This window comes from Phytophthora sojae (genome assembly GCF_000149755.1).
Source record: "Phytophthora sojae unplaced genomic scaffold PHYSOscaffold_3, whole genome shotgun sequence".
NCBI lineage: Eukaryota > Oomycota > Peronosporomycetes > Peronosporales > Peronosporaceae > Phytophthora > Phytophthora sojae.
Genome location: NW_009258117.1, coordinates 2821056 through 2844549, shown reverse-complemented (window position 1 = coordinate 2844549; position 23494 = coordinate 2821056). Strand labels below are relative to the sequence as shown.

The 23494-nt window shown below is 56.7% G+C and overlaps 9 protein-coding genes across 9 annotated transcripts; 5 read left to right on the top strand and 4 right to left on the bottom strand.

Annotated features, from left to right (window-relative positions):
* Positions 1–12: 12 nt before the first annotated feature.
* PHYSODRAFT_245874 (hypothetical protein) lies at positions 13–1283 on the bottom strand (the record flags this gene model as incomplete). Its single annotated transcript, XM_009524543.1, has 2 exons — positions 13–411; positions 537–1283. The coding sequence occupies 2 exons, from the start codon at positions 1281–1283 to the stop codon at positions 13–15; spliced, it is 1146 nt and encodes a 381-aa protein (XP_009522838.1).
* Positions 1284–3545: 2262 nt separating this feature from the next.
* PHYSODRAFT_246053 (hypothetical protein) lies at positions 3546–4050 on the top strand (the record flags this gene model as incomplete). Its single annotated transcript, XM_009524542.1, has 2 exons — positions 3546–3606; positions 3671–4050. 2 exons carry the CDS (start codon positions 3546–3548, stop codon positions 4048–4050), a joined length of 441 nt encoding a protein of 146 aa, XP_009522837.1.
* Positions 4051–4551: 501 nt separating this feature from the next.
* PHYSODRAFT_298372 (hypothetical protein) lies at positions 4552–5142 on the top strand (the record flags this gene model as incomplete). Its single annotated transcript, XM_009524541.1, has 1 exon — positions 4552–5142. The coding sequence occupies one exon, from the start codon at positions 4552–4554 to the stop codon at positions 5140–5142; it is 591 nt and encodes a 196-aa protein (XP_009522836.1).
* A 2886-nt stretch (positions 5143–8028) lies between these two features.
* Positions 8029–8879, top strand: PHYSODRAFT_496217 (hypothetical protein; the record flags this gene model as incomplete). Its single annotated transcript, XM_009524540.1, has 3 exons — positions 8029–8212; positions 8351–8755; positions 8821–8879. 3 exons carry the CDS (start codon positions 8029–8031, stop codon positions 8877–8879), a joined length of 648 nt encoding a protein of 215 aa, XP_009522835.1.
* Positions 8880–9348: 469 nt separating this feature from the next.
* On the bottom strand, positions 9349–11388 carry PHYSODRAFT_494396 (hypothetical protein; the record flags this gene model as incomplete). The annotated part of the gene is made up of 2 exons (XM_009524539.1): positions 9349–9515; positions 9627–11388. 2 exons carry the CDS (start codon positions 11386–11388, stop codon positions 9349–9351), a joined length of 1929 nt encoding a protein of 642 aa, XP_009522834.1.
* A 374-nt stretch (positions 11389–11762) lies between these two features.
* PHYSODRAFT_350500 (hypothetical protein) lies at positions 11763–12305 on the bottom strand (the record flags this gene model as incomplete). Its single annotated transcript, XM_009524538.1, has 1 exon — positions 11763–12305. One exon carries the CDS (start codon positions 12303–12305, stop codon positions 11763–11765), a length of 543 nt encoding a protein of 180 aa, XP_009522833.1.
* A 1006-nt stretch (positions 12306–13311) lies between these two features.
* Positions 13312–14716, top strand: PHYSODRAFT_391046 (hypothetical protein; the record flags this gene model as incomplete). Its single annotated transcript, XM_009524537.1, has 4 exons — positions 13312–13739; positions 13816–14116; positions 14194–14370; positions 14471–14716. Coding segments are annotated over 4 exons (1152 nt in total), but the record flags the coding sequence as incomplete, so codon positions are not given.
* Positions 14717–14931: 215 nt separating this feature from the next.
* PHYSODRAFT_494188 (hypothetical protein) lies at positions 14932–22143 on the top strand (the record flags this gene model as incomplete). The annotated part of the gene is made up of 5 exons (XM_009524536.1): positions 14932–15369; positions 15418–16745; positions 16803–17434; positions 17534–19998; positions 20089–22143. The coding sequence occupies 5 exons, from the start codon at positions 14932–14934 to the stop codon at positions 22141–22143; spliced, it is 6918 nt and encodes a 2305-aa protein (XP_009522831.1).
* Positions 22144–22225: 82 nt separating this feature from the next.
* On the bottom strand, positions 22226–23374 carry PHYSODRAFT_246028 (hypothetical protein; the record flags this gene model as incomplete). Its single annotated transcript, XM_009524535.1, has 1 exon — positions 22226–23374. The coding sequence occupies one exon, from the start codon at positions 23372–23374 to the stop codon at positions 22226–22228; it is 1149 nt and encodes a 382-aa protein (XP_009522830.1).
* Positions 23375–23494: the final 120 nt, after the last annotated feature.

The following is a 23494-nucleotide window of genomic DNA, read 5'->3' as shown; positions in this document are numbered from 1 at the left end:
GCATCCGTGCTTTTAGTGTCGAGGCTCTGGTTCCGGGTCGAAGCTTACCGATCGAAGCGCGTTGGCCAGGTGTTTGGCCGCAAAGACACAGCCGTTCCAGATGCCCTTCTCCGCGGCAGGACTCACCGCCGTCGGGAACATCACCGGGTCGTGCACCATGTTCTGCAGGACGTCAAACTCCATGTTCGTCGCACCTTCCGCTTCAGCCTTGGCCTTGAACCTCATGCCCTGCTCGTAGAACCGCTCTAGCTCTCCCCACTGCAGAAAGATTGGTGGCAGGCCTCGTAGATTCTGGTTAATAGCCGACGCCTGCCGACGCTTCTCCGGGTCCGAAACGCTACTCAGGTACGTCGCGATGCATCGGTCGGCGAAATTGGTCACGAGAATGCAGTACGGAGCCTTGTCGTCTCGCTGAAATCCACCATGGGCGAGTAGCACAGCGCGGCTGCCGGCTGGAGCTCCGGGTTCTCCTTGCGTAGTCGTATACAGTTCGTCATGCATATTTTGCCGCCTGCACTGTCACCGCTGAGCACGACGTGGCCCGGCGCGATGTTCTCGTGCTTCAAGACGTACTTGTACATGTCGAAGCAGTCGTTCAAAGCTGTTGGGTACAGGAACTCCGGCGCCTTCCGGTTGTTGGCGAGCAATACATCGACTGACACTTCAAGATTGTGCTGGTCCTTGAGGATCCGCTTCAACACCGAGTGGGTCTGGTTGGCAAGCTCGACATCTTGCAGCGGATCCGAGATGCAGTAGCCCCCGCCATGATAGTGAATGACAACGATGCGCTGATCCTTCGTCTCGGTGTCACGTAGCCACATATGCTCCATGCCGTTAGCGACCAGCTTCTCGGGAACCGTCTTGTGTTGGCGGTAGTTCGAGTGGAGGATCAACCGCCCGTGCATCGCGAATGGCTCACGCATCAAGTGTGTGTTGTCGTCCACAATGGTGTGACCGTACTCCTCAAACATGTACCGCATCATGAAAGTTGTGAGCTCGTAGGCGAGAGTCCACTCCGGGAAGGTGGGCTTGAATCCTCTGGAGGCGTAGGCAGCAAACAGCGACGCGAGCTTGAGCTGCAACCTGATGGCGATGAATGGGACCAGCACGAGCGACGTCGTATGCAGCCTCGCAGCGTAGCAAAACCCAGCGAACATGGCGACGGAGGCTGCAACGACTAACGCGGCTAGGACCGGGAGGCCGAACTGCAGCACATTGAAATATGCCAACAAGGCCCCCACGAAGACCGCGTGCAGACCGAGCTCCACCAACGCACCGCTCATACTTAGCAAATAAGGAAGTGAGTCCTGAGCCACCAAGTCACAACGCAACCGGGCAGTGGTCGGGTCAGGCGCCGCTGCCGCCACTCCTCTGCACGAGGTCTCAGTTGAACTCAACGTGAAGTCCGTTGCATTCCCAGTTGCAGCTTTGCCGCAGAATGGAGGATGGACCTGCCGGGCATGAACCACAAGGACTTCCGAGCAGTAACTTTCAATGTTGGTGGGTGGATCGACTACAGTGTAGCAGTGTTGAACGGACCTAGGGCTCCGACTCGGGGCCAGCATTTACAGCGTCAGCACGAACCACTCCACTGGTTCTTTCTCGTTGTCACTAGGCTTAACGCGGGCCGGGTGTCCTTCGCGCGCTTGGTTCCGGTAAATTCTAGGTACAGATTGATCCACAAGTGTTTAATCCTCTCGACGAGGAGTTTGCTGAGAAGCCCCTTCTCCCCCTCCTTGTTCATGGCTCCGTACGCGTCCATGACGACCGCCAGCATCATGTTATCCGATTCGTCCGTGCTCATACTCGGGTAAGGGGGCTCCAGTGTGGTCGGAGGTAGTGAAGACGGTAGGGATGAGAGTGTCGGTGAGCCAGCCAACGAGCAGGATCTGGTCGAACACGAGTCCAAAGAACACGTCACGGGCCGGCATTCGAAACTCATCTAGGGTCTGGCCTGGCCGAACAGCGTCGTCGCTCTTGGTCTCGTCGACAGCCTTTGTCTTGTCTTTTTGTACGTCGGACGCGGAACTCTGCTGTTGCGGCACCGTTGACCTCACCGACATCCTCGGTTCGATCAACCATGACTTCGCACGGAGGGACCTCAAGACTCGCGCCTTCTGAAGCATGGAGCACCTGCATTACGGGGTCGCACCAGCCTCTGCTTGCTTGCCACTTCTTCTCTACTTGAGAAATGAAGCCACGGTAGCAAGAGGTTGCACAGACCACTAAATGCAACACGGCAACACGGCACAGGTTTCGTGTTAAAAGAAACTGATGGGGCGTTAATTTACTCAACTATGAGTGTGACTTGACAGAAGAAACCTACAAACCAGGTACACTCGTGTAGTTTGCAAGATAGTGTTCGATTTTTAGAGACACAGGCAAGCCGGGCTGCCACTTCGTCGTGATGCTCTATCGCTGTTGCTATTCCGTTTGGCGTGGAGTTTGGTCGCTTCACTTGTATCGGTTGCTGAACTCTGCGCGAATTCAAGGAGGGGGCCCTCGTGGAGATACAGAATCGATGCCTGAAATATCCTCACGTGAGATTTCGGCATCTCGAAACAGATCGCATCACGCGGTTGGCGGAACGATCATCACCACCCTGGTCTTCTTGAGCACAGGCAGCATCAGTCGCGCGTAGACTTCCCCTTCCCAGATGGCGTTTCTTTGAGCGAGCTCTTGGGATGTCGTATTTGTGCTCCCTTCCGAGTCGGTGTTGCTGGGCTCTGGCCAAGCGAAGTGGCCACTCGTATGCCCCAGACGCTCCACGTTCCTCCTATGGTAGACCGCAAAGGATGTCAGCAGTTCCTTGATCAGATAGTCCTTCCGAATCGCTGCCTAAGTCGTAGCCCTCTTGAATTCATTTTCCTTCGCCCTCGGTACATATCTCTTTGACGGTAGTTCTCTATTAGAGAACTTTAGTTGTTGGAATATCTTCGCCCACCACTCGTAGCCAGTTCCTTGCAAATCTGTGAACCGATACAAGGAGTTCGGCTAGCGTCGCATATAAATCGCGTAATGACACGGATCTCCAAGGCGCATAGGAGCTGAATTCAATGGGCGAATCAGTTTATTTTTTCAGATGTTGCAGAGTACGTGATAGTCCGCCTGGTCTCGGTGAACCTGACGCATACGTTCAGACTAAAACACCAGACCTCAACAACGAAGCTTGAGCATTATTCTTTAGCCGGTCGAGTCGTTGAGTTTTACGTAAGTTTATCGTGTATTAGGTAGAACGTATGAGGCGACCGTTATAGTTTCATCTTGAGGTTACAAGTAGCTCAGAAAATTCATGCGCCATGTGTTTATATTTTGACACACCATCAAGTATCTTTTGACGCGAGCACTCCGTTGCGAAACTTGCCGTGGTCTGTGAAACCTCTTGCTGCTGTGGGTTTCATTTTTCAACAAGAAAGGCGACTGCAAAGACTGCTCGGTAACGGAGGTTCTCCCTGCTTCCGAGCAAGACGCGGAGATCGAGATCCGTTTGTGTGACGTCATGACTGCGGAGCTTGGTCCAGATCAGACACTATCTACCGGACAAGATGGAAGCTGCTGATGAGATTAAGGAGGGCAGCACCGCTACACTAGACAAGGACGCTGCGAGTACGAACGGTGAACCAGCGCTTTTTCGCTCCAAGACGCGTTTTCCGGCCTCTTCTTCGACCAGATCCTACTCCTGTGCGCTACATTCCGGTTGCTCCTGACTATTCACTTCTGCGCACGCTTATCGGCTCCGAAAAGCCGACATTGCAGATGTTCACCCAGTCAAATGCTTTGACGAATCTGTTGGCTCCTGCTCTGGGTACCCAGTTCAAACAAGACTCGACCGTCCAGTTCTACGAGATCCACAGTGTGGACGACGTGTACGACTGGCTCACGGACACGTTCATCCCCACCGTCTTCACCACCACCGACCACACTGGGGCCCTCTTACCAGAGTATGAGCACGGCCGAATCGGATACGCGAACCAAGTGCTGGGCGGCGCGATGCTGGAGATGACGCCAAAGACTCTCGAGCCTTGCGACTCCGCGGAGGCCTTCCGTTAGCAACAGTGAGTCGCCAAGTTGGTCCGAGTTCTTGGACATCAGTCTCAATGTTTCGGAGGCCACCGAAGTGATCATGACGCAGAAGGAGAGCGGGTCGTGGGTGAATTATCATAGCAAAGAGCTACGAGTCTCCGTGGCCACGTACAACGCCGAGGGCGACGCGTTTTCGGTCACGCGCCTCACTTCAAGCTTCCTCGACACCGGAGTCATGCAACTCAAGGCGTCCACAGACTCGATCCCGCGAGCAAGACGTGACGAAACTTTACGTGCTTGTCATCGTCTTCCTCGTCGGCGGGGTCTGCATGTTCTTCCTGGAGCGCCCAGAAAAGGAGTTAGCGCGGCAAGCCAACAAGCCAACGCCAAGCTTCGTACAACACGCTGTGTCTGCGGCATTTTCTCTAGTCATGTTTATCGTTGAATTCGGAGCCATCCCCGTGTTCTTCGCGCTCTTGATCCAAGCGCTGACCATGAATTTCGATACCGAGTTGTCGTGGATAGCAGATGCAGCCGACTCGCAAGATAAACTCCAGGCTCTTCAAGGAACTTCTTGAGTCCATTGACCGCGCAGTCGTCGAACTAAATGCGTTGGCGTTCGCTGGAGCCGTCACCATTATCCAGCTGGGCTTCTTCGTGCTGCGGCAGATGCGCTTCCACCGTCAGCTCAATATCTTCGCGAGCACCGTGGAGACGTCTCTCCGGCGGTTCTTCGGCTCCTTCTTCGTCTTCATGATCATCTTCCTGGCCTTTTCCTTCATGGTCCACAGTCTCTTCGACAAGCGCGTGCTCCAGTTCTCCACTCCCGCGAAATCCATGGAGTCGTGCGTCAACATGCTCTTCGGCGAGTTCGACTTCGACAGTATTCGCGAGATCTCAGCCTCGAGCCTCTTCTACTGGGTCTACATGCTGGTGGTGAGTCTCGAGCTGCTCAGCATGATGCTGGCGATCGTCATGGCCGCGTACGAAGCCATGAACAAAGAGGCGCACGAAGACGCTCTCACAATGTTCCTCTCGTGGAGGAGCAAGAAACTGTGGACCAATCTTCTCTTACTGTTCATGGGGAGGAAGAACGGCATTGCCGTGGCGCTGCTTTAAGGCCATCCAGCTCTCATCAAGCCAGGTGAGGCCGAGAAAGAGCAATTGGAGATCTTCAAGCTGCTCAGGTTCGACAACCGCGGGTTGACGCGCGAAGATTTGATCTGGGAGGGAAGAGTGCACCCGTTCTTCCTGCTGGAGATGCTCGTAGCGATGAGGAAGCTCGATGTAGAGCGCACTGGAGACGATTCCTCGTTCCTGAAGAAGAAGTTCACGTTCGAGAGTCTTCGCAACATGTTCCCAGCTTGTGAGATCAAGCGACCAGGAAGTGATCGATACGTATCGGTTCTGCAATGAAGGCTACATGCTCTACGAGTTCCTCCGCAAGCTCGAGGGGGCCCGCCACGAGTTTATGGCGAAGATGAGGGCCCTCTTTACTCCAAGCAACTCACAAGAAGAGCCAGAGGAACAGGAGAATGAAGATTCTGGCATGTCGACGGGCTTGGAGAAAATCACAGCGTTGACGGAACAAGTGGCGGGACTCGAAGAGAAGCTCGACAGGCTGCTGGAAGCGGTTCTCGTCAAACGCACCTTGCAAAGTTATACAAGTCTTTTACCCGCTAGAACAAGCACTCACAGTGTTTCGTCGGAGTTGCCTATAGCTCATTTGCTCCATTCTAATAGCTCATTCATTCTATTCTTCACACTACACAGTCTTTCGGCTCGAAAATACCCCTGAACTCGCTCTCGTCTGACCCCGGGCAAGTATTTTCGTCTGCTATACGTTCAGCCGCTTGATGGTGTGGCATGGTGCCATGTTGTCGGCGAAGTGGATGCATACGCGACTGTGGAGTGGCCGGCTCCCAAGCTTCCACCTCGTCACTCAGGAAGAAGCGGCACTAGAGGTTTGTTCAAAGCCCTCCTTCCAGAACTAGGGAGATGCAGAAGCGTCCTATCTAACAATTTTCGGTCGCTCCCAGAAACAAATCAGCGAGCTTTACTTCGACTCATGCAGATTCGCTGACCTGCGGATGCAGGTGAGGAGAGAGAGAGAGAATCATTCGAGTGACAACAGTAAGTTAACTTGTTCTTGGCGGATGCACGCAGATCCGCCTCAGGCTGAAGGAATTTCCCATTGCCGCTCCGTCTCCGGGTGCGTTTTGGGACGTGCTCGAGCTCTTTGATGAATATTTGCCGCTCCTGCTATCAATTCGACGATATCAATCGGGAAGACAACCCGATGCCCCGACACTACAATTGCCGTACCTCCTCACCATTTTCCCACCTCTTTTCTACGGGTTTGGCGACTTGGATTTACTATCGGATAGACTTGTCGGGAAGCAGCAGTGTCTTGCGTTTTGCATTCCAGTCGAGCTGGTGCTCGTGCTGTGCTCAATGGGACAATTGCATGCATTACACGCCGAAAGTCAGGTCAGGCAAAAGGGAGAGGCCTTAACGATAGTTGCTTGGCCCAACCTGCAGCACGCGGAGATCTCCTGGCAGAGTGCCGAAAGCTTTTTCCGTTGGGCGGCATCCTATTCACAAGAGATGGTCACGAAAGAAATTGATCCGAATGACTCGTCGACGCGGCCAATTTGGAAGTTCTTTGACGCGATGGCGGTGAATACTGCTGCTCTTTCGCGCTTGTGCTCGACCCATCGACTATCGACCCATTTAACGGGTGTAAGTTGGTTCAGACCCCCTTGCTTCCACGAATTTTACACACTAACTCCAACAAACGGTGTTTCTCGTCAATGTTTGCTCAGTTGAGCCTTACAGAAATTAAAGTGGAGCGTTTATCACGAATCGGGTCCATATGCGCGAGGCGAGCGCTTACACTAATTCACGAGGCGAGTTCCTTGCTATCCAATTGCTCGCAAACCAGGTACTGCCTTCTCCATTCAACATCTTTATACTTGACGATTTACCCACTCTCATACTGGCAGGTTTTCGCAGCAACATGGATGGAATCTTGGTGCCTACGAGGCTCGTTGGACAGCCATCTACTACCAAAGTGAAATGAACATCTACAAGCTGGGTGCGAACCCTGGTAAGCAAGCTCTTTGTTCGTACTCTGTTCGTTGAAAATATGACTAAACCTACGACACGAATCGACCGATAGAAATCGCCATTTACTTTTGTGAAGCTTTGCTCCGACTTCGGACGCCGCCGTTGCCCTCAGGGTCCTCGCAGAGCCAGGATTCAAGCTTCTCCCAATGTGCTCACGAACTCCAGTTACTCCACCACGCGCATCTGACAGACGCAATCGACCAAAAGAAGGCCTTAATAGGGGCTTGTCGTGATCGATTCGGAACTACGTGGGTCTTCCAGGCACTCGACAAAAGCGTAGGCGTAGAACTCCTCACTATTCGAGATATGGGTCCAGTATTTCGTGGCGAGGAGCGCGCTGTTGACTCTGCAGTCGAAGAAGACGAAGCCGACTACGCGTCTCCATTCCTAGTAGAAATCATCGCTGCCAATGTAGAGGCGGCGCTGTCAAACTCGAAGCTGGACGACCCTGAGTCAAATAGAGCCACCGAAGAGAGTGAAATCGCCGTAACCAAGACTCCGCAACCGGGGACACGAAGCGCAACCTGCTCCAACAAGGGGCTCACCGAATGTCGTATAGTCACTTCGACACCAAACGCTGCCTCCCAGCCGAACCAACACGCAGCAAAGCTGAAAGCATTGAGCTCTGGTCAACTCATCAAACGCCCAGCCAGTGCGACGCAGCAAAGTTCTGGCTGGGTGACGATGAGCTACGGGGGCAAGTTGTTGCACTTCGAGAAGGCGATGGACCCTCCTCAGACTGCTTCAGTCCAAGACGGACAGTTAGCCCCTAGACAAGTAAAGCCTCGGCCGTCCTCGTCGCCTTGCTATCTGTCGTCAAAGAGGCCGTCGAATCCAGAACCGGTCAGAGCTAAACGACAGCTCGAGAATGGCAATATGTGGGCACCCACACGCGCGCCGTGTGCGTTATGCGAGCGCAGGTTCATGCGGTCCAGCCTGCCCGGAGTGGTGCTCATGAAGCGCATCTACGATCTCCGCCGCAAGTGGGGCGTCATCCAAGACTCCAAGAAGCACAACGCCGCATCAGCTCTATACGCGACAGCCAACGTGTGCGTATTTTGTCAGGAGATCTTGGCGTACGAGGAGAGCGGGCAGCCATCGGATGCTACGGACTCCAAAGGCTTAAGACAGCAACAACTCCATTATGGGCTAGATGAGGTAGAACCGTCGGCTTCGACTATCGTTGACCCCGACAAAGACGCCGAAGTTGCTCGCATGATCCACGATTCAATCCTCTGTCGATGGCATCAGCAGCTCTCGAGCCGTACGGAGGACAGCAACCTGCAGGATATCGCAGTCAAGAAGCGCGTCCGCCAGTCGTCCACTGTCTGCAGCATGAAGGCGCAGAACGCTTTGGACCCGGACACCAATCGATCCGCCCACACCAAGGAGGAGTTCCAGCCGTGGTGGGAGATCGACCTCGCCAACTACGTCGAGGTGCACTCGGTCAAAGTCTATCTGCGAGACGAAGTGAGCCACTTGTACGCGGCTGCAAGGGGGCTGGCAGCGAATCCTGGCAGACACACAACGGGCGTGTATCCGCTGCACATCAGCGTATCGATGAAGACTGGAGTGGGCCGTGACTGCGACGACATCATTGCGAGTTGTGTGAGCTCGCTGTGCGTCACGGACAAGATGGCGCCGCCGATCGACTGGGTGGCGCCGCAGAAGTCTCGAGGCCGATTCGTCCGCATCCAGTGCGAAGGTCGCGCCATTCTGCACATTGAGCGCGTGCACGTGTACGTGGCGAAGACACCCGTGAAAGTTGCAAATGATCCCTTAGTGATGCGGCAGCGCGTTCGCCAAGTGCTGCAGCGAACGGCCTTCCGTGCGTCGGTGATCGCCACAGCTGGGACCTCAGCGTCGTCCGGGTCGAACAAAGTGGCGGTGAGTGCGGAGCCGACTCCAAAGCGAAGAATGTCAACGCTGGCAACTCGCAGAGGTAGTCAGGTAGCTCTGAACAAGGATGACAGCGCGCCTCAGTCTGCGTCCGCGTTGTTTTTCGACCCCGAACGCGCCGAGAAGAGGCGCATCTCGAGGCTGTACGCGCGGTTCAAGAGCTTGCTGGACGCGCGCGCGAAGTATGCGGCGCCTGAAGAGGATGACGATGAAGATTAAAATGGAATTGGCGTGAACTAAACGCAGAGGATAAAATGGGTAGGTTGAATGGCATTCAATCGACCGGCAGGCGGACGGTCAGAGCGAACGCTGCAGCAGCAGATCAAGTTTGTGCTCGAGCGCAGCAAGTTGTGCAGCCATCCGTTGAATTTCAGTGCTCTCCGCAACGTTGGTGAAGTCTTGGTTCAGGGGTACAGCAGCATCGTCCGAGTTTGGTCCTGCTTGTGGTGTTGGGACTGGGTGAACTACAGCGGTACTGTCGTCATCATCACTCAGGACGTTGGCGTCAGTATCCGTTGCCACCGTTGAAAGCTTCTGCTGCACGACGTTCGGAGTGTCTCCTACGTCGCTCGAACTTGGAGAATCAAACCCATCGAGAATATGCTGCAGTGTAGCGCGAGCTTCATGCTCCTGCACGTTGGCTGAGGGGAACATTTCCATCAACATCCGAGGTGTGACCGTAGTTGGCTGAGCACTCGATGGCTTTGAGTCTGGACTAGTAGATGCGTCCGCTTGCTCCAGCATTGCACTCAGTCCGTGCTCGAGCAGATCCGGTCGAATTCGTCCGCGGAAAACAACATCGACTCGACCGAGCTCCGCGAACTCCACGTTAGCGCGCCTCGCTGCCGCCTGGTTGACACGCGGAGCAGTCTTTGCCGACACTTCTTTTTTGTTTCGACGGGTTCGGCACTTGATGACGTCGTGCAGCCAACACAGTAGGTCCCAGAGCATGTTATCCGCGATCCGATATAGCGACAAATTGTTGGACGCCTTGTAGCTCTCGCTGCTCACTTCCGCGTACGCGTCCAATACAATGGCGAGCATCATGTTCAGCAGCACGAGGCTCACGACGATCATGTAGCCCCAGTAGTAGAACATGCACACGGGCGGGTAGAGTCCCTGGATCGTTCCGTAGTCGAAGTTGCCGAAGAGCATGTTAATGCACGTCTCCATGGCGATCTGAATAGACGAAAACTCCTCCACGCGGTCCCCGAAGAGGATCGTGCCCGAGACGGCGAACGTCACGAAGATGACGATGAACACCACGAAGAAGGCGCCGAACTGGTGCAGCGCGTTCGCCACCGTGCGCGTCAAGATGCTCAGGCGCGGGTGGAAGCGGAACCGCTTCAGAATCCGCAGACTCAGCAGGAAAACCGCGAGCGTCGCGATCAAGCGCAGCGCGACGGTGAGTTGCGCCACTTGCTGGAGCATGGCGATCACAGCGTAGAGCCGCCCGCGCGCCTCAGTGTCGGACGCCCAGTTCTTCCCGCCCACCACTAGCTGCGCCAAGTTGTCCCGGAAGTTCTTCTGAAACATGAGGAGAACGATGGAGAACCACACGAAGTAGAACGCCACCACCACCAACGTGGACGCGTGCTCAATGACGGTCCAGACGTCTCCGCACAATACGTTGCGGATCCCCGTTCGACGGTAGCGGTAGATTTTACGTAGCTGAATCGCCACGGCCAGCAAGAAGAAGACCGAGACGACGATGTCCGCGGCCACGGAGATCGAGGCGCTATACGGATTGGACAGCGCCGGCGTGGTGGACGAGCTCGCCTCGACCAAGCCGCCCTCCGAGAAGGCGAGCTGCATCTCCGTGACTGCGTAGCCCTGCAACTCGCCATTGTACGTGACGATGGTGATCAGCAGCTCTTCCGTGGAGAAGTCGAGCCATTCTCCTTCCATTTTCAGAGCGGTGATCATACCCGCGGCCTCGGTCGCGTTCGTGTCGAAGCTGATGAGCTTCTGCACCGTCGTGGTGTTGGTGGCGTCGTAGCAGTACGGGTACAGGTTGGCCAGGAAGGGCTGCGTCACGCACGTGTGGGTCGCCTTGCGGGTCACCTGGAAGTTGACGGCGCCCAGCACCTTGTTAAACATGGCGACGCGCCCCCAGCGGTCCTTGGAGAGCGCTTTGCCGTTGTAGTCCTCCGTGATGAAGACGGCGGGCACGAAGGAGTCCGTGAGCCAGTCGAAGACGTCCGAGATGTCGCCGATGTTGTAGAACTTGATGCTCGAGTCGTCCGTCACCGCGTCGCTGCCCGACGTCGCAAGCGTGGACGACACGGCGTACCCTTGCTCGTACATGACGGTGGCCGGAATGTGCGCGAACAGCATCCCCACGAAGGCGCTGAAGTAGAGCACGGGCACGGGAATGCGCCACACGGAGGCGATGATCTTGCGGTCGTGGCACAGCGAGTCGTACGCGGCCTGGAGCGGCACTTCCAGTTGGCGAGGGGTACCGGCGTCCAGCTTGGCCTGCAGGCTGAACGGCGTCGGCGCACTCGGCGCCATGCCGCCCGGGATCAGCTTCTTCATGCTGCAGCGGAGGGGCTCAATGGCGGTTGTTGGGAAATAGTGCAGCAGGGGTTTCATGAAGGTGACAACTTGCCAAAGGAACGCATTGATATGGATAGGCAGATATACCTGCTCAAACCTGCTCAAACCTGCTCAAACCTCTGCTCTCTGTCCTCTCTCCTCCCCAACCTGCTTCACTGTCTCTTGCCACTATTGAGCTTCTCCTTCGGCTTGGTTTCACCCCTCTGCGTCATCCACTTGAGCGCGCCGACCAGCACGAACGCGATCGCCGAGAAGACGGCGACCCACTTGCTCCGCGTGAGCACGCTGACGACGCCCTCGAGCGTCTGCCAGCGCTCTGGAAACTGCCGCAGCAGCTGCAGGATCGAGACGTTCTCGGCCACGTCACAGAGCGCCGCGACCAGCGGCAGACTCCAGACCAAGTGGCGACGCGGCCAGAGCCGACGCAGCAGCCCCAGCAGCGCCGTCGAGTAGATGAGCGGGAAGAGCAGCAGGTCGAACACGTAGAAGTCCACGTAGAGCGCGCGGCCCGGGACCCCGAGGCACTCCAGGTGCGGGAAGACGGCGTCGGGCGCCAGCCACAGCACGCTGTCGAGCACGCCGCTGCACTGCGGAGGCAGCTCCCGGATCCACTGCTTCTCGAGCTGCTGCAGCAGCAGGAACGACGGCACGAGCGCGCCCAGCGCCGCCGCCAACAGGTGCGACTCCAGCGTCATGGCAGCGAGCGAGATACTTGAGTTGAGAGAACAAGGGACGTGGCGTGCAACGCGCGACAAGAACGGACAGAGACCTCCATCGGTGGTAGTAGAGCCCGTAGCACTGGCCCTCGCGCTGCAGCGGCACGTAGGCGCAGAGCGTTGATGGATGCTGCAGACCCGGAGACCACTCTTGAATGGGGAAGCCCATGCACGTCACCGCCCTTGCTACCGACGGTGAGACTCGAGTTGGCGTTGGTATCGGCCTCTGGCTGCATCTCCGGCTGCTGAGTCTGGTTGAAAGCCCCGGGCGACGCCGACGAGTCGAAGGCGTTGAAGCCCACGTGCATCTCAGTGCCGGCCGTCGGACACGTCTTCGAAGAAGGCAGACGCGAGCCCGGGCGTTGAGAGCTGGAGCATGGCCAGCGACACAGCGATAACTCACCTCCGATTCAGAAATGAGCGGTGGACGCCGAGCGCGTGGAACTGCCGGTAAGACACGCTGACAACCAGCGCGACGGCGATTGACATGCCGCGCCACTCAATCAAAGTGAGCCACGACATCAAACAACGGTACCAAACCACACCTTAGACTCTCCACTTGTGGTGAGAGTCTCAAGACAGGTCGCTGCCATAAAATCGAACATGCTTTAGGATCTAGCCGCTTGTGTACGATGCGGCGTACGTTGTGGTCGACGCATTGCTTGGCGTGGCTATCCTGTACGGTCGGATCGCAATGCTTTGGTCTAGCAGCATGTTGAAGTGCGAACACAACTCACGCCCAGACAGAAAGTACAGACCAACAAAAAACAGTCTCAACTGACACGCCCGACATAAAAGTTGGCTCGACGACGTAAAGGAGTCAGCATTCCACCTCCATCGTCCTGCGCCCGCGCCACTAGCTGGGGGGCGTGTGTCGGACCGCTGCCTGCGTGTGAGAGACTCGCCGGCCAGGCTGTCGACGTGGGTGACTCTGCTGCGCGCGGCTCTGCGGCGCTGCGTGATGGCGCCCGTGTCCCCGCCGCCGCCGGCGCCGACGCCGACGCGCAAGCGCCGGGAGGAGACCATCCAGCAGCACGCGGCGCCGTGTCTTGGTGTGGCGCCCGTCGTCAAGAAGCGGCGCGCCTCGGGCCCAACAGTTGAGGAGCAGGAGGAGCCCCCCACAGCTGGAGAGCAGGAGAAGCAGGAGCAGCAGGAGCAGCCGCTGGACGGCGCCCCCGAGGGCGAGTTGTTCCTCGTGGAGGTCAAGACGCGCGACGAGCTGCTCGAGAGCGCAGACGCCGCCGCTGAGGCCCAGAAGCTGCGCCAGCTGCTGCTGCAGCTCAAGAAGAGCCAGGAGCAGCAGCCGGCGCAGGCCGCGGAGGACGCGGACGTGGCCTGGGGCCACGAGTTCGAGGCGCTGGACTCGCTGCGCCGCTTCGCCCAGCACCACCAGGACCTGGCCCGGCAGCTGCTGTAAGCTGTGTGTGTCTGTGTGTACTGACGGGGCGAAGCCTGACTGATTTGTTGCTGCTGTTCTTGTTGTTGCCAGGGAGGAGGGCGTGCTGCTGACGCTGGTGCTGCCGGCGGCGTCGAGTCTGCGCTCGGCCATGGCCAGGAACGCGCTGCTGTGCGTGCAGGACCTGGTGTTCGGACTCAAGGAGGAGACGGCCGCGCACTTCGACGACGTCGTCCCCGTGCTGCTGAACCGCGCGTGCTCCGAGAAGCAGTTCCTGAAGGACCTGGCCAGGGACGTGCTGGACACGGCGCTCGCAGCGGGCGCGGACGAACTGATCCTGCGGCCGTTGCTGGCGACCAGTACGACGGAGAAGAACGCGCAGATTGTCAGCGTGGTACGTGGCGGTGTTCATTCGTTGGCGTTGCTGAGAGCTGGCTGTCTCTGACGCGTTGGTGGTGCTGACGTTCGCAGGCGGGCCTGTACGTGACCAAGTGCATCATTCGGATGGATCGCGAACACCTACGCACGTTCGTGCTGGAGACGCGCAGCTCGTTCTTCGAGGAAATGGTGGCCTTCCTTAATTGCAAAGTGGTGGAGTGCAAGGCAGCAACGCGTCGCAGTTGCCAGCACACACGTCGGGTCATCGGGGTAACGTAGCGCTTTGGCACTTGGTTGAAGTGTCCGTGTTAACTGATGATCGAAGTGTCCATGTTAACTGATGATCGGTGGTCGGCTTTTCTTGTGACAGAACGAGGAATTCGTCGCGCTGGTCAAGGAGAAGCTCAGCGGCACCGCGCAGCTGGATGTGCTCAAGGCCTCGGAGATCCGCAAGGCTCCCAAGCCCGGCCACGCCAAGTCGAGTATCCGCGAGCGCATGCTCCAGATGAAGAAGCAGCAGCAACAGCAGAAAAAGGTGCAGAGTGGGGGGAACGATATCTCGGTCGTCGTCGTTGCGCCTCCTCGGTCGAGATCAGCCTCCGCACAGCAGACGCCGTCGTTATGACCACAACACTGGGGTGGACTATTATGCAGAACCTTCCCGTTCCTGTAACTCGCTGTGTGTAGTGTCTCCGTCCGTGTGTTGATTGGTGTACTGCTGCAGGTATCAGCGAGAGGAATCTGGCGGTTTCCCTGTTCTCCGCATTGGGATCTGCCCGTTCATTCGGAGTAGACCCCTCGCTCCCCGGCAAGAGCAGCCAGCTCCGCACAATGGTGGCTAGGCGCATAAGCCGCCAACGCTCTCGCCGTGACTCGCTACAGCTACAACGCGAAGGGAGCGGTGGTGCCAGCTTCTACGGGTATATCGGCGAGCTACGCAACGCCTTCGACCCGCACTCCGCACTGCTCAAGAGCTGGCACCAGGTTCTGTTTGGCTGCCTGCTGTACGAGGGGTTTCTGCTGCCTTTCGCCTCGACGTTCGCTGTCAAGTTTGCTCTCCCCACGTCGACGACAGCCTTCAGGGCCTTCTACGTGGCGGAGGCGCTCTTCTTCGCAGACTTCTACGTCAAGCTGAACACGGGGTTTTACGAGGCCGGCAACATCCACCGCGACAAGCGCAAGGCGCGAGCCAAGTACCTTACGTCGTTCGGCTTCTTGCTCGACGTCATGGCCATTGTCCCGCTGTCGATCATCCTGCCTGCGCCTCTGGTTCCTGCTTCTGCGCAAGCAGCTTACTACTGGCCTGCATGGTACGAGTTCCACAAAGTTCTACGCGTCTGGCGCTTACCAGGCTACTTCTCCAACCTGGACGACGTGTACGCGAAATACTTCCGCACTCTCAAGCTGTTCAAAGTGCTGGTCGCCACGGCGTTCGTGACTCACTTCGTCGCGTGCTGTCGGTTCGCTTTCGGCTGGAAGAGCGGCGATGCTCGTGATTCAAACCCCTGGCTACCGCCAGCCGCGTTGGAAAGTGAGCCCTTGGCTACTCAGTACGCTGGGGCGTTGTTCTGGAGTGTGGGACTGCTCACGGGGTCCTTCGGGGGAGCTCTGCCACGCTGCAACACGGAGTTCGCGTTCACGCTGGCCGCGGTGTTGCTGGGGTTTGTGCTCTTCATCTACGCCAGCGCGACGCTGTTCATGCTATCGAAGTCGGAGAGCAACCAGACCGTGCTGGCCCAGGCGCGCATCAACCAACTACGCCACCTCCTCACGTTTCACCGCGTTCCAGAGTCACTGCAGGTGCAGGCGGTTGAGTATCTCAAGCGCCACTACACGGACGCCGAGTCCAACGACCGGGAGGTCGTCAAGCTGCTGTGCCCGTCCATCACAAAGGATATCCAGGTGGAGTTGCTCAAGGACATGGTGGGGCGAGTTCCGCTCTTCCGCGGCTGCAACCAGCAGTTCATCGTCGCGCTCACGAGTCTGTTGGAGATGACGAGCTTCCCAGCTCATGTTACACTGTTTGAAGCAGGTGACAAGGGAGATTACATGTACGTGGTCAACTCCGGGGTGCTGCATATTCTGGTCAACGGTGTGAAGGTGCGCGAGCTGCGCCAAGGGAGTTTCTTCGGCGAGGTCTCGGTCTTCTCCAAGCGACCGCGCTCCGCTGCAGTCGTGACGACGTCGTACTGCACGCTTTATCGTCTGTCACGCTTCCACACGGAGCGAGTGCTGGAAGGGTATCCTGACTATGCGGCTCAAATAGCGTCTGCCATCGACGACATGGTAAACGAAAGAGATGCCAGAGCTGCAAAAGGACAAGAGGCAGAAGAGTTCATGCTCACGACGCTGTATCAGCTATCGACTCAGTCACCCGTCAAGATACAGCGGCGATCATTACGAGACCGAGCTAAGCGGGCGACGATGGCTAGTCTGCGGCGAAGCAAGTCAACACGGGTGGTCTCAGCCTCACGACACGCCGAGTACGACGGAGGCAACATCTCCATGAGCGAGAAGCGAGCCATAAACTTCCAGCCCGCTCCAATTAAGCTGCCGCCCAAGGTTATCATCAAGAAGAGCCCGACCGGAAAATTGATACGCAGCCAGTCAGCTTACGCTCGTCGGATCTCGTCGGGGATCAACTGGTGGCCCCAGCGCGCTTCCAACGCGAAGTTGCCGAGTGGTGGGAACAATGGGGACAGCATGCAGGGGTTTTACGACAACCTGGCGCGGCGACGAGCATCGCAGTTCCAGGCTGCTGACGCGTTGTCGAAGATCCTGTCGCGTCTTCTCCTGCGCAGGGTGATTGACCACACCTCCGCGAGGCGGAAGTACTGGCTCATTGCGCTGCAGCTTCATTTGGCAGCCAACTGGTTCGTCGCACCGCTGTTGCTGGCGTTCCCCGTACTGGATCGTCCTAGTACCCAGGGCAGTGTAAGCGCAACGTTTGCCTTGCTGGACATCCTGCTGGTGGTCGACATGTACCTGAACTTCCACTTGACCTACACGGTGAATCGCAAGAAGGTCATGCTGACGTCGCTCACAGCGAAGCACTATTTGAGTGGTTCATTCATCCCTGACTTACTCTGCCTGCTACCGTACCGCCTACTGGTACCTCTTAGTGTGGCACCGATATTGGGGACTCACCCAGCGTTGCTACGACTTCCACGAATGCTTCGGGTCTGGCACATCAGAGGCCACTTGAGGGAATGGGAAAACTCCTTCCGCCTCAGCAACACGTGGTGGCTTGTGGTTGCAGGGGTCGCCTACATGCTGCTACTGCACATTGTGACGTGTTTGTACTTCAGCCTCACGTACGTTGAAGGATATGGCAGTAGCGGCGGATCTGAAATCCCGTGGCTGCCTTCAAGCGAGTTGGAGCTGCGTCGATACGTCGACCCCAATGGAGTGCCGTACTACGCAGGAGGTTCAGCCAACATGACGTTCACGGACGCCCATGTGCGAGATGTGGCGAGTATGCAGTACATGCGCTCGCTCTACTTCAGCGCCACGATGCTTACGACATTGGGCAAGACGGTCGAGCCTTCATCTGCGTTGCAGTACTCGGTCACGCTAGTCTTGATGTTATGTGGCTTTCTCTCGTTGGCGTTGATGATTGACAGCGTCCAGAAGCGAATCACCGCGTCGGCCTTTGAACAAAAGGAGTTCCTGGTGACGCGTACGCGGGTCCAGCAGTTTATCAACTCTCGAACCGCACCTGCTGCTGTCCACCAGCGAGCAAAGTCGTTTCTGGAGTTCTGGTGGTCCTGTCACCGCGGTGCCATTGCGAGCGAGCTGTTGAGCGAACTACCCGAAGCTATCAAACGTCCAGTAGTGCGTAGTATGTGCCAGCCAGCACTACGAACGCTGTCGTTGCTGGCAGACGTACGCCCTTGTTTGGATGCACTGGAGCAGGTGTTCATCGACAACATTCGCTTCATCCTCTACGGCCAAGGCGAGATCATCTATCGACAGGGGGACTACGCCAGTGGTCTCTTTTTCCTGCTCGAGGGCGAGCTCATCGTCATTGTCAATGGCGGCATGCCTCGAACGCTGGTGAAAGGAGGGTTTATTGGCACAGCCGCACTAAATCTCAGCGAGACGTCCGTGAGCTACGCTGAGCGCGTGACAGCGGCCAGTGGCTGCATCCTCATCTTCATCTCGAGGGAGAATTTGAATGGGATGCACAAAGTTTTCCCCACATTTTCAATGGCGCTTCGAGCTTTGGAGAAGCGTCTGGAAGGGGCCAAGTTGGCCCGTGCACAGCATGACTTCAACAGCACGCGGGAACGGTCTTGTAGCGGGGCCTTGCGCCCGATGCCGGCGCCTAAACCGCTGACATTCGAGATGAAAGTGTTACGGTACCTGGACCTGGACGATGTCATCTTCGATCCGGACGATAACATCACGGCAGTTTGGGAACTTTGGGTCTTCTCTCTGACAATCGCTTTGTATCTGAAGGTCCTCGGAGACATTACAGCGGGGGTCGAGGTTAGCGAAGTGATCAGCTCGGAGATCGTCGCGATGGTCTTCGAGGTTTTCTTCGCTCTCGACTTTTACTTCCACTCGCGACTGGGCTACTATGAGTACGGCAACAAAATCATGGACATCGTGGCGATACGAAAGCGTTTCTTCCGTTCGCACCACTGTTATTGCGCTGCTCTGGGGCTTTTCCCACTCTATATCGTGAATTGGATGCTAGGCTCGACGCATCGGTTTGAATTCTTGAGTGCCAACAAGTTGCTTCGTCTAATTCGTGCACCCGCCACATTTGCGAAACTAGAGAGCAAGCACCTCAACCGCACTGTACAGTTGCGGCTGCTGAAGCTGGTCATCGTTTCGCTCGTTCTGTCTCATTTGTTTGGCTGCATTTGGTTTAATTTCAAGGATCCGAGCTCACAGAATGCGTGGATGCCGTCGTCATCTCTTAAGTCAGCAGATCCAGGAAGACAGTACTCGGCGCTGCTGTTCTGGTCGTTCGGCATAATGTCGCACTCGAATTCTGGAGAACTGCCGACGTCAGTCGAGCAGTGCTTCTTCACTGTGGTAGTGCTGCTTGTCGGCGCCTTCCTGTTTGCGTTCGTAATTGGTAATATCTCGGATGTAGTCGAGCTCGTGGATGCTGACTCGCGCGAGTTCAACGCCAAGCTCAGCTCTCTGAGGCTCTTGCTCGGGCACTTTGACCTCCCACTCGCGATAGAAGAGCAGCTCAAGACATACTTCTTCTTCCAGCGATACCATACCATCACGCAGGAGTACCTCTTGGAGCGCTGTTTGCCACCGTCGCTTCTCACTGAAATCCGCCTAGTTCATCTCCAGCCTATGATCGTGAAAGTTGGTTTTCTTGCCGGTATGGAGGGATCTGTGACGCGGATGCTCGTCGCTCAGTTCGTTCAGGCTCTTACTGTGAAAGATCAATACGTCTTCCGGATGGGTGAAGAAGGGAGCGACATGTTTTTCGTGTTCACAGGGATCGTGGAGGTCTTGGTGCCGCTCGAAACACTACAGCGCCGCCAGTCGAACGATATAAAATTGTTTTCACTGGGTTCTCCATCTCGATCATCGTTTCGCACTGTCTTCCCCACCCTGGATCCGTCCAAGCTGCAGGCCAAAAGCCAGTTGAAAAAGGTAAACGAACTCACGTCTGGTAGTTACTTCGGCGAGGTTGCGCTCTTCACGAGTAAACCTCGCAGTGCCCACGCTCGGTCGAAGACTTCGTGTGTGCTGTATAAACTTTCGCGACGGTCGCTTGAGCTGGTATTTGAACGATACCCGGATTGGAAGCGCAGGGTACTCAAGATTGTCAACATCCAGCAAGAGCAGCAGCTTCTGAGAAACCTCTACATGGAGGAGCAGCTCGATATCGCGGCGAATACGACGAAAAACATGCCGAACCATGTAGACGTTCTTGGCGACACCGCAAACATGGGCCCAGCCAATAATGATCGCAACAGATCCATGAGGAGTTCCGTTGGTAGCTTCTCGGAGCGAACAACCTCCGGGCCGCTACGACCGCGTGGCGCGAGCACGAAAACAATTGGAATATCGGCAATGAAGCGCGCAGGCTCCTTCTTCTCGTCGTACAAGGCCCAGCACTCTGCATCAACCGACACGACAGTCTTGCAGATGGCTTCACGGAAGAAGTCGGTGCTATGGGTCGACATGCTGCTGCAGTGCACAGATGCCCAGAGCGCGTTCCACATCCAGTGGCTCAAGATTATCGCCGCCAGCACGATCTACATGGCGCTCATCGTTCCGTACCGCAACTCGTTTGATGCACTCGAGCGCCTGGGTCCGTTGCCAATCGCCGAACGAGTCATTGAGTTGACGTGCGAAGTTCTGTTTGGGTGGGATATCTGGGTGCACTGGAACCTCAAGGACGGCCTCGAGTCGATGGATCTGTACGAAAGCAAGCAGCGCGATGCGTACCATAAGGAGCGTCTGTGGATTGACGTTCTCGCAGCCATCCCGATCGACCACTTTTTGTCGGACTTTTATCAGTCGCCGCTGCTGTGCATGAACCGATGTCTGAAGCTGTTCAACTTCCCGCACTACATGAAAGAAATCAACCGGCGCAGTGTGGCGTACGAGAAGAACCGCTTCTGGACGCTCTGGGTCTTGTTCTTCGTGCTGATGCACTGGTGTGCGTGCGCCTACTTCTCTCTAGCATCAGTTACGTGCGACTCGGCTGAAAGTGAGACTGACTGGGACAACTGGGCTCCACCACGCAGCGCCATGAATATTTCCTGGACGGAGACGTCAATGGATTTGCTCATGCTTCGTTTCCTCCGCGGGTTGTTCTTCGCTTCCACCGCCTTCATCAAAAAAGGAAAAGTCTTCGAGCCTAGCGACCACGCTGACTACTTGTTCACCCTTTTCGTGGACTTTGTCGGGCTCGTGACGATGGCGTTCATGATCGGGGAGATGGCAAACCTCTACATCTCGTACATCAGCAACGAAGTGGAGTTCCGAAAGAACCACATCGCAGTGGAGCTGTACTTGGAGCGTTGGCACATTACAGGGAAGCTGCGTGCCCGTTGCCATGCGTTTTTGTCGTCGTTGTGGAGCTCGCACCGAGGAGTGAACTACCAGGCGATATTTGACGAGATCCCACAAGTAATTCGAACGGAGTCGATCCTGCACATCGCCAATTTGCCACTGCGTGCCTTTGTCAACAGCGTGTTCCGTCCGTTTGCCACTGCTCATCCACACGACCGCGACGTGGAAGCACTAACGCGTTCGATTGCCCAGCATCTCAAGTACGAGGGCTACCCTCGAGACGAGTGCGTGCTCGTGGAAGGGCGAGTCTCGAACGAAATGTACTTCGTCGTCAAAGGCCACTTGATCGCCACCAGCAGCGCAGACCGCCCGGAACTCGCCATTCGTTCCGATCAGAACCACTACAAGAAAGGTGACTTCTTCGGAGAGCACGGCCTGCTCGGGTATTCAGTCGGTGTGTGCACCGTCAAGACGGTGTGTGCGTGCGACTTGCTGTCGCTGAGCTCTGAGTCGCTTTTGAACGTGATTCTTTCGCGACCAATTTTTCAGACCGCGCTCAGCATCGCTGTTGAAGGCTACCGAGAGTTGTGCAAACGCACGCGGTCGATGCATGTAACATCAACCAAAGAGGACACAACTAGAGCCGAGAACGACTGGGGCGTGGAGCTGTTCCGGATCCTGGATGCACGACGAAAGCAGTGGCTCGATGAAGCGCTTGCGTTTAAAGCTGCAGATAGCGAGAGCGATGAGCCGGTTAACGAGCCGTGGACATTTTCCTGCTTCAAACCTGGACAGGAAGTTGGGTTGGTGACGATCTCGACGCCATCCTCGTGCGTGAAAGTGTTCGAGAAACTGATTCGTCTCATTGCCACTCGCGGGATGCTGGACACGAAAAATTTGCACACAGCGACGCAGTTCCAGGAGACGCTACCTGTCATGACTGCCGACCTCGCAACTATGACCACCACCTACCGCAGCAACTTGTCAATGACGGAGAAGTCAGATAGCAGCAGGCCAAGCAGCAACAAGATACCTTACCTCTAACCATACAAAGCAACGGCAGCATGCATATTGATGGAGAAAAACATACAATACAACCGTGCAACTTTCATCTTCCTACCAGCTTCTAATTGTCGTCAACGACACAACTGCGCAGCCCTGCCTCCAACTCGTTCTTACGCAAGTGGAGGCCGATGAATACCACCTGCGTGACGCGACCTTCCATGACACTAAGCTCGTCTTCCGTCCAGCGTTCTTCCGACGCATACACCTCAAACAGTTCGTGCACCGCCTGCAGGATGAACTTATTGGGTTCACCAGATACTGCCACGACGCCCTTCACGCGGAAGAGCTTCTGGTGCTTCGCTGCAGCATCCTTGATTTCATCATCTTCTTGCTCCCACAGGAGCTCTCCGAGCCACCTCTCGAGCTTGTCGTGGTCGAGCGGGCCGTCGCGAATCCTCACGCACGTCGTCTGCATGCCGCCGGTGTGCGTAGTATGGTCGTGGTGCTCGTCGTTGCACTTCTCGTGGTCGTGCTCCTCTCCAGCATAGAGCAGCGAGTGCAGCTCCTTCTCCACCTGCTCCGCCCTGCTTGTCGTGAAGCTCTTAATGTTCAGGATGTCGTCCAAGTCAACGCGCGAGCGCTCCGTCCAGTGCACGCTAGCCACGCCGTTGACCTGACTGACCCTCTGCTCGATCTCGCGCCTCCTGTCCTTGTCCTGCACCAGGTCGCCCTTGTTGAGCAGAATCCTGTCGGCGTAGGCCAGCTGGGCCGCCGCCTCGCGCTGCGTGTCCGGGTGGTCGAGGTGGAAGTCGAGCCGCGGCGCGTCCACGAGCGTGACGATGCCGTCCAGGAAGATGCGGCCCTCCAGCTCGTCGTCCACCCAGAAGATGCTGGCCACCTTGCCCGGGTCCGCCATGCCCGTGGTCTCCACGAGGATGTAGTCGAAGCGGTCGCGGCGCTCCAGCAGCTTCTCCAGCGTGTTCACCAGGTCGCTGCGCACGGAGCAGCACACGCAGCCGTTGCTCAGCTCGTAGAAGCCGTCCATGACCTGCGCGTCGTCGCCCGCGCCGTCCTTGGCCACGAGGCTCTCGACGCCGATCTCGTCGCCGAACTCGTTCTCGATCACGGCGATGCGCTTGCCGTGCTGCGCCTGCAGGATGAACTTGAGCAGCGTCGTCTTGCCCGCGCCCAGGAAGCCCGACAGGATCGTCACGGGGATCAGCGGCAGCGCAGGGGCGGCCTCTTCGAGCGTGGGCGGTGCGTCCTCCATCAAGATGATGCGCTTGCGTACTCGAGTGCGGAAATGCAGAGTGATGGACGATTCGTACTTAGCGTGGATATGGGCGCGTAAACCTGTGTGGCACACACCACGAAACGAAAATCCCGGCGA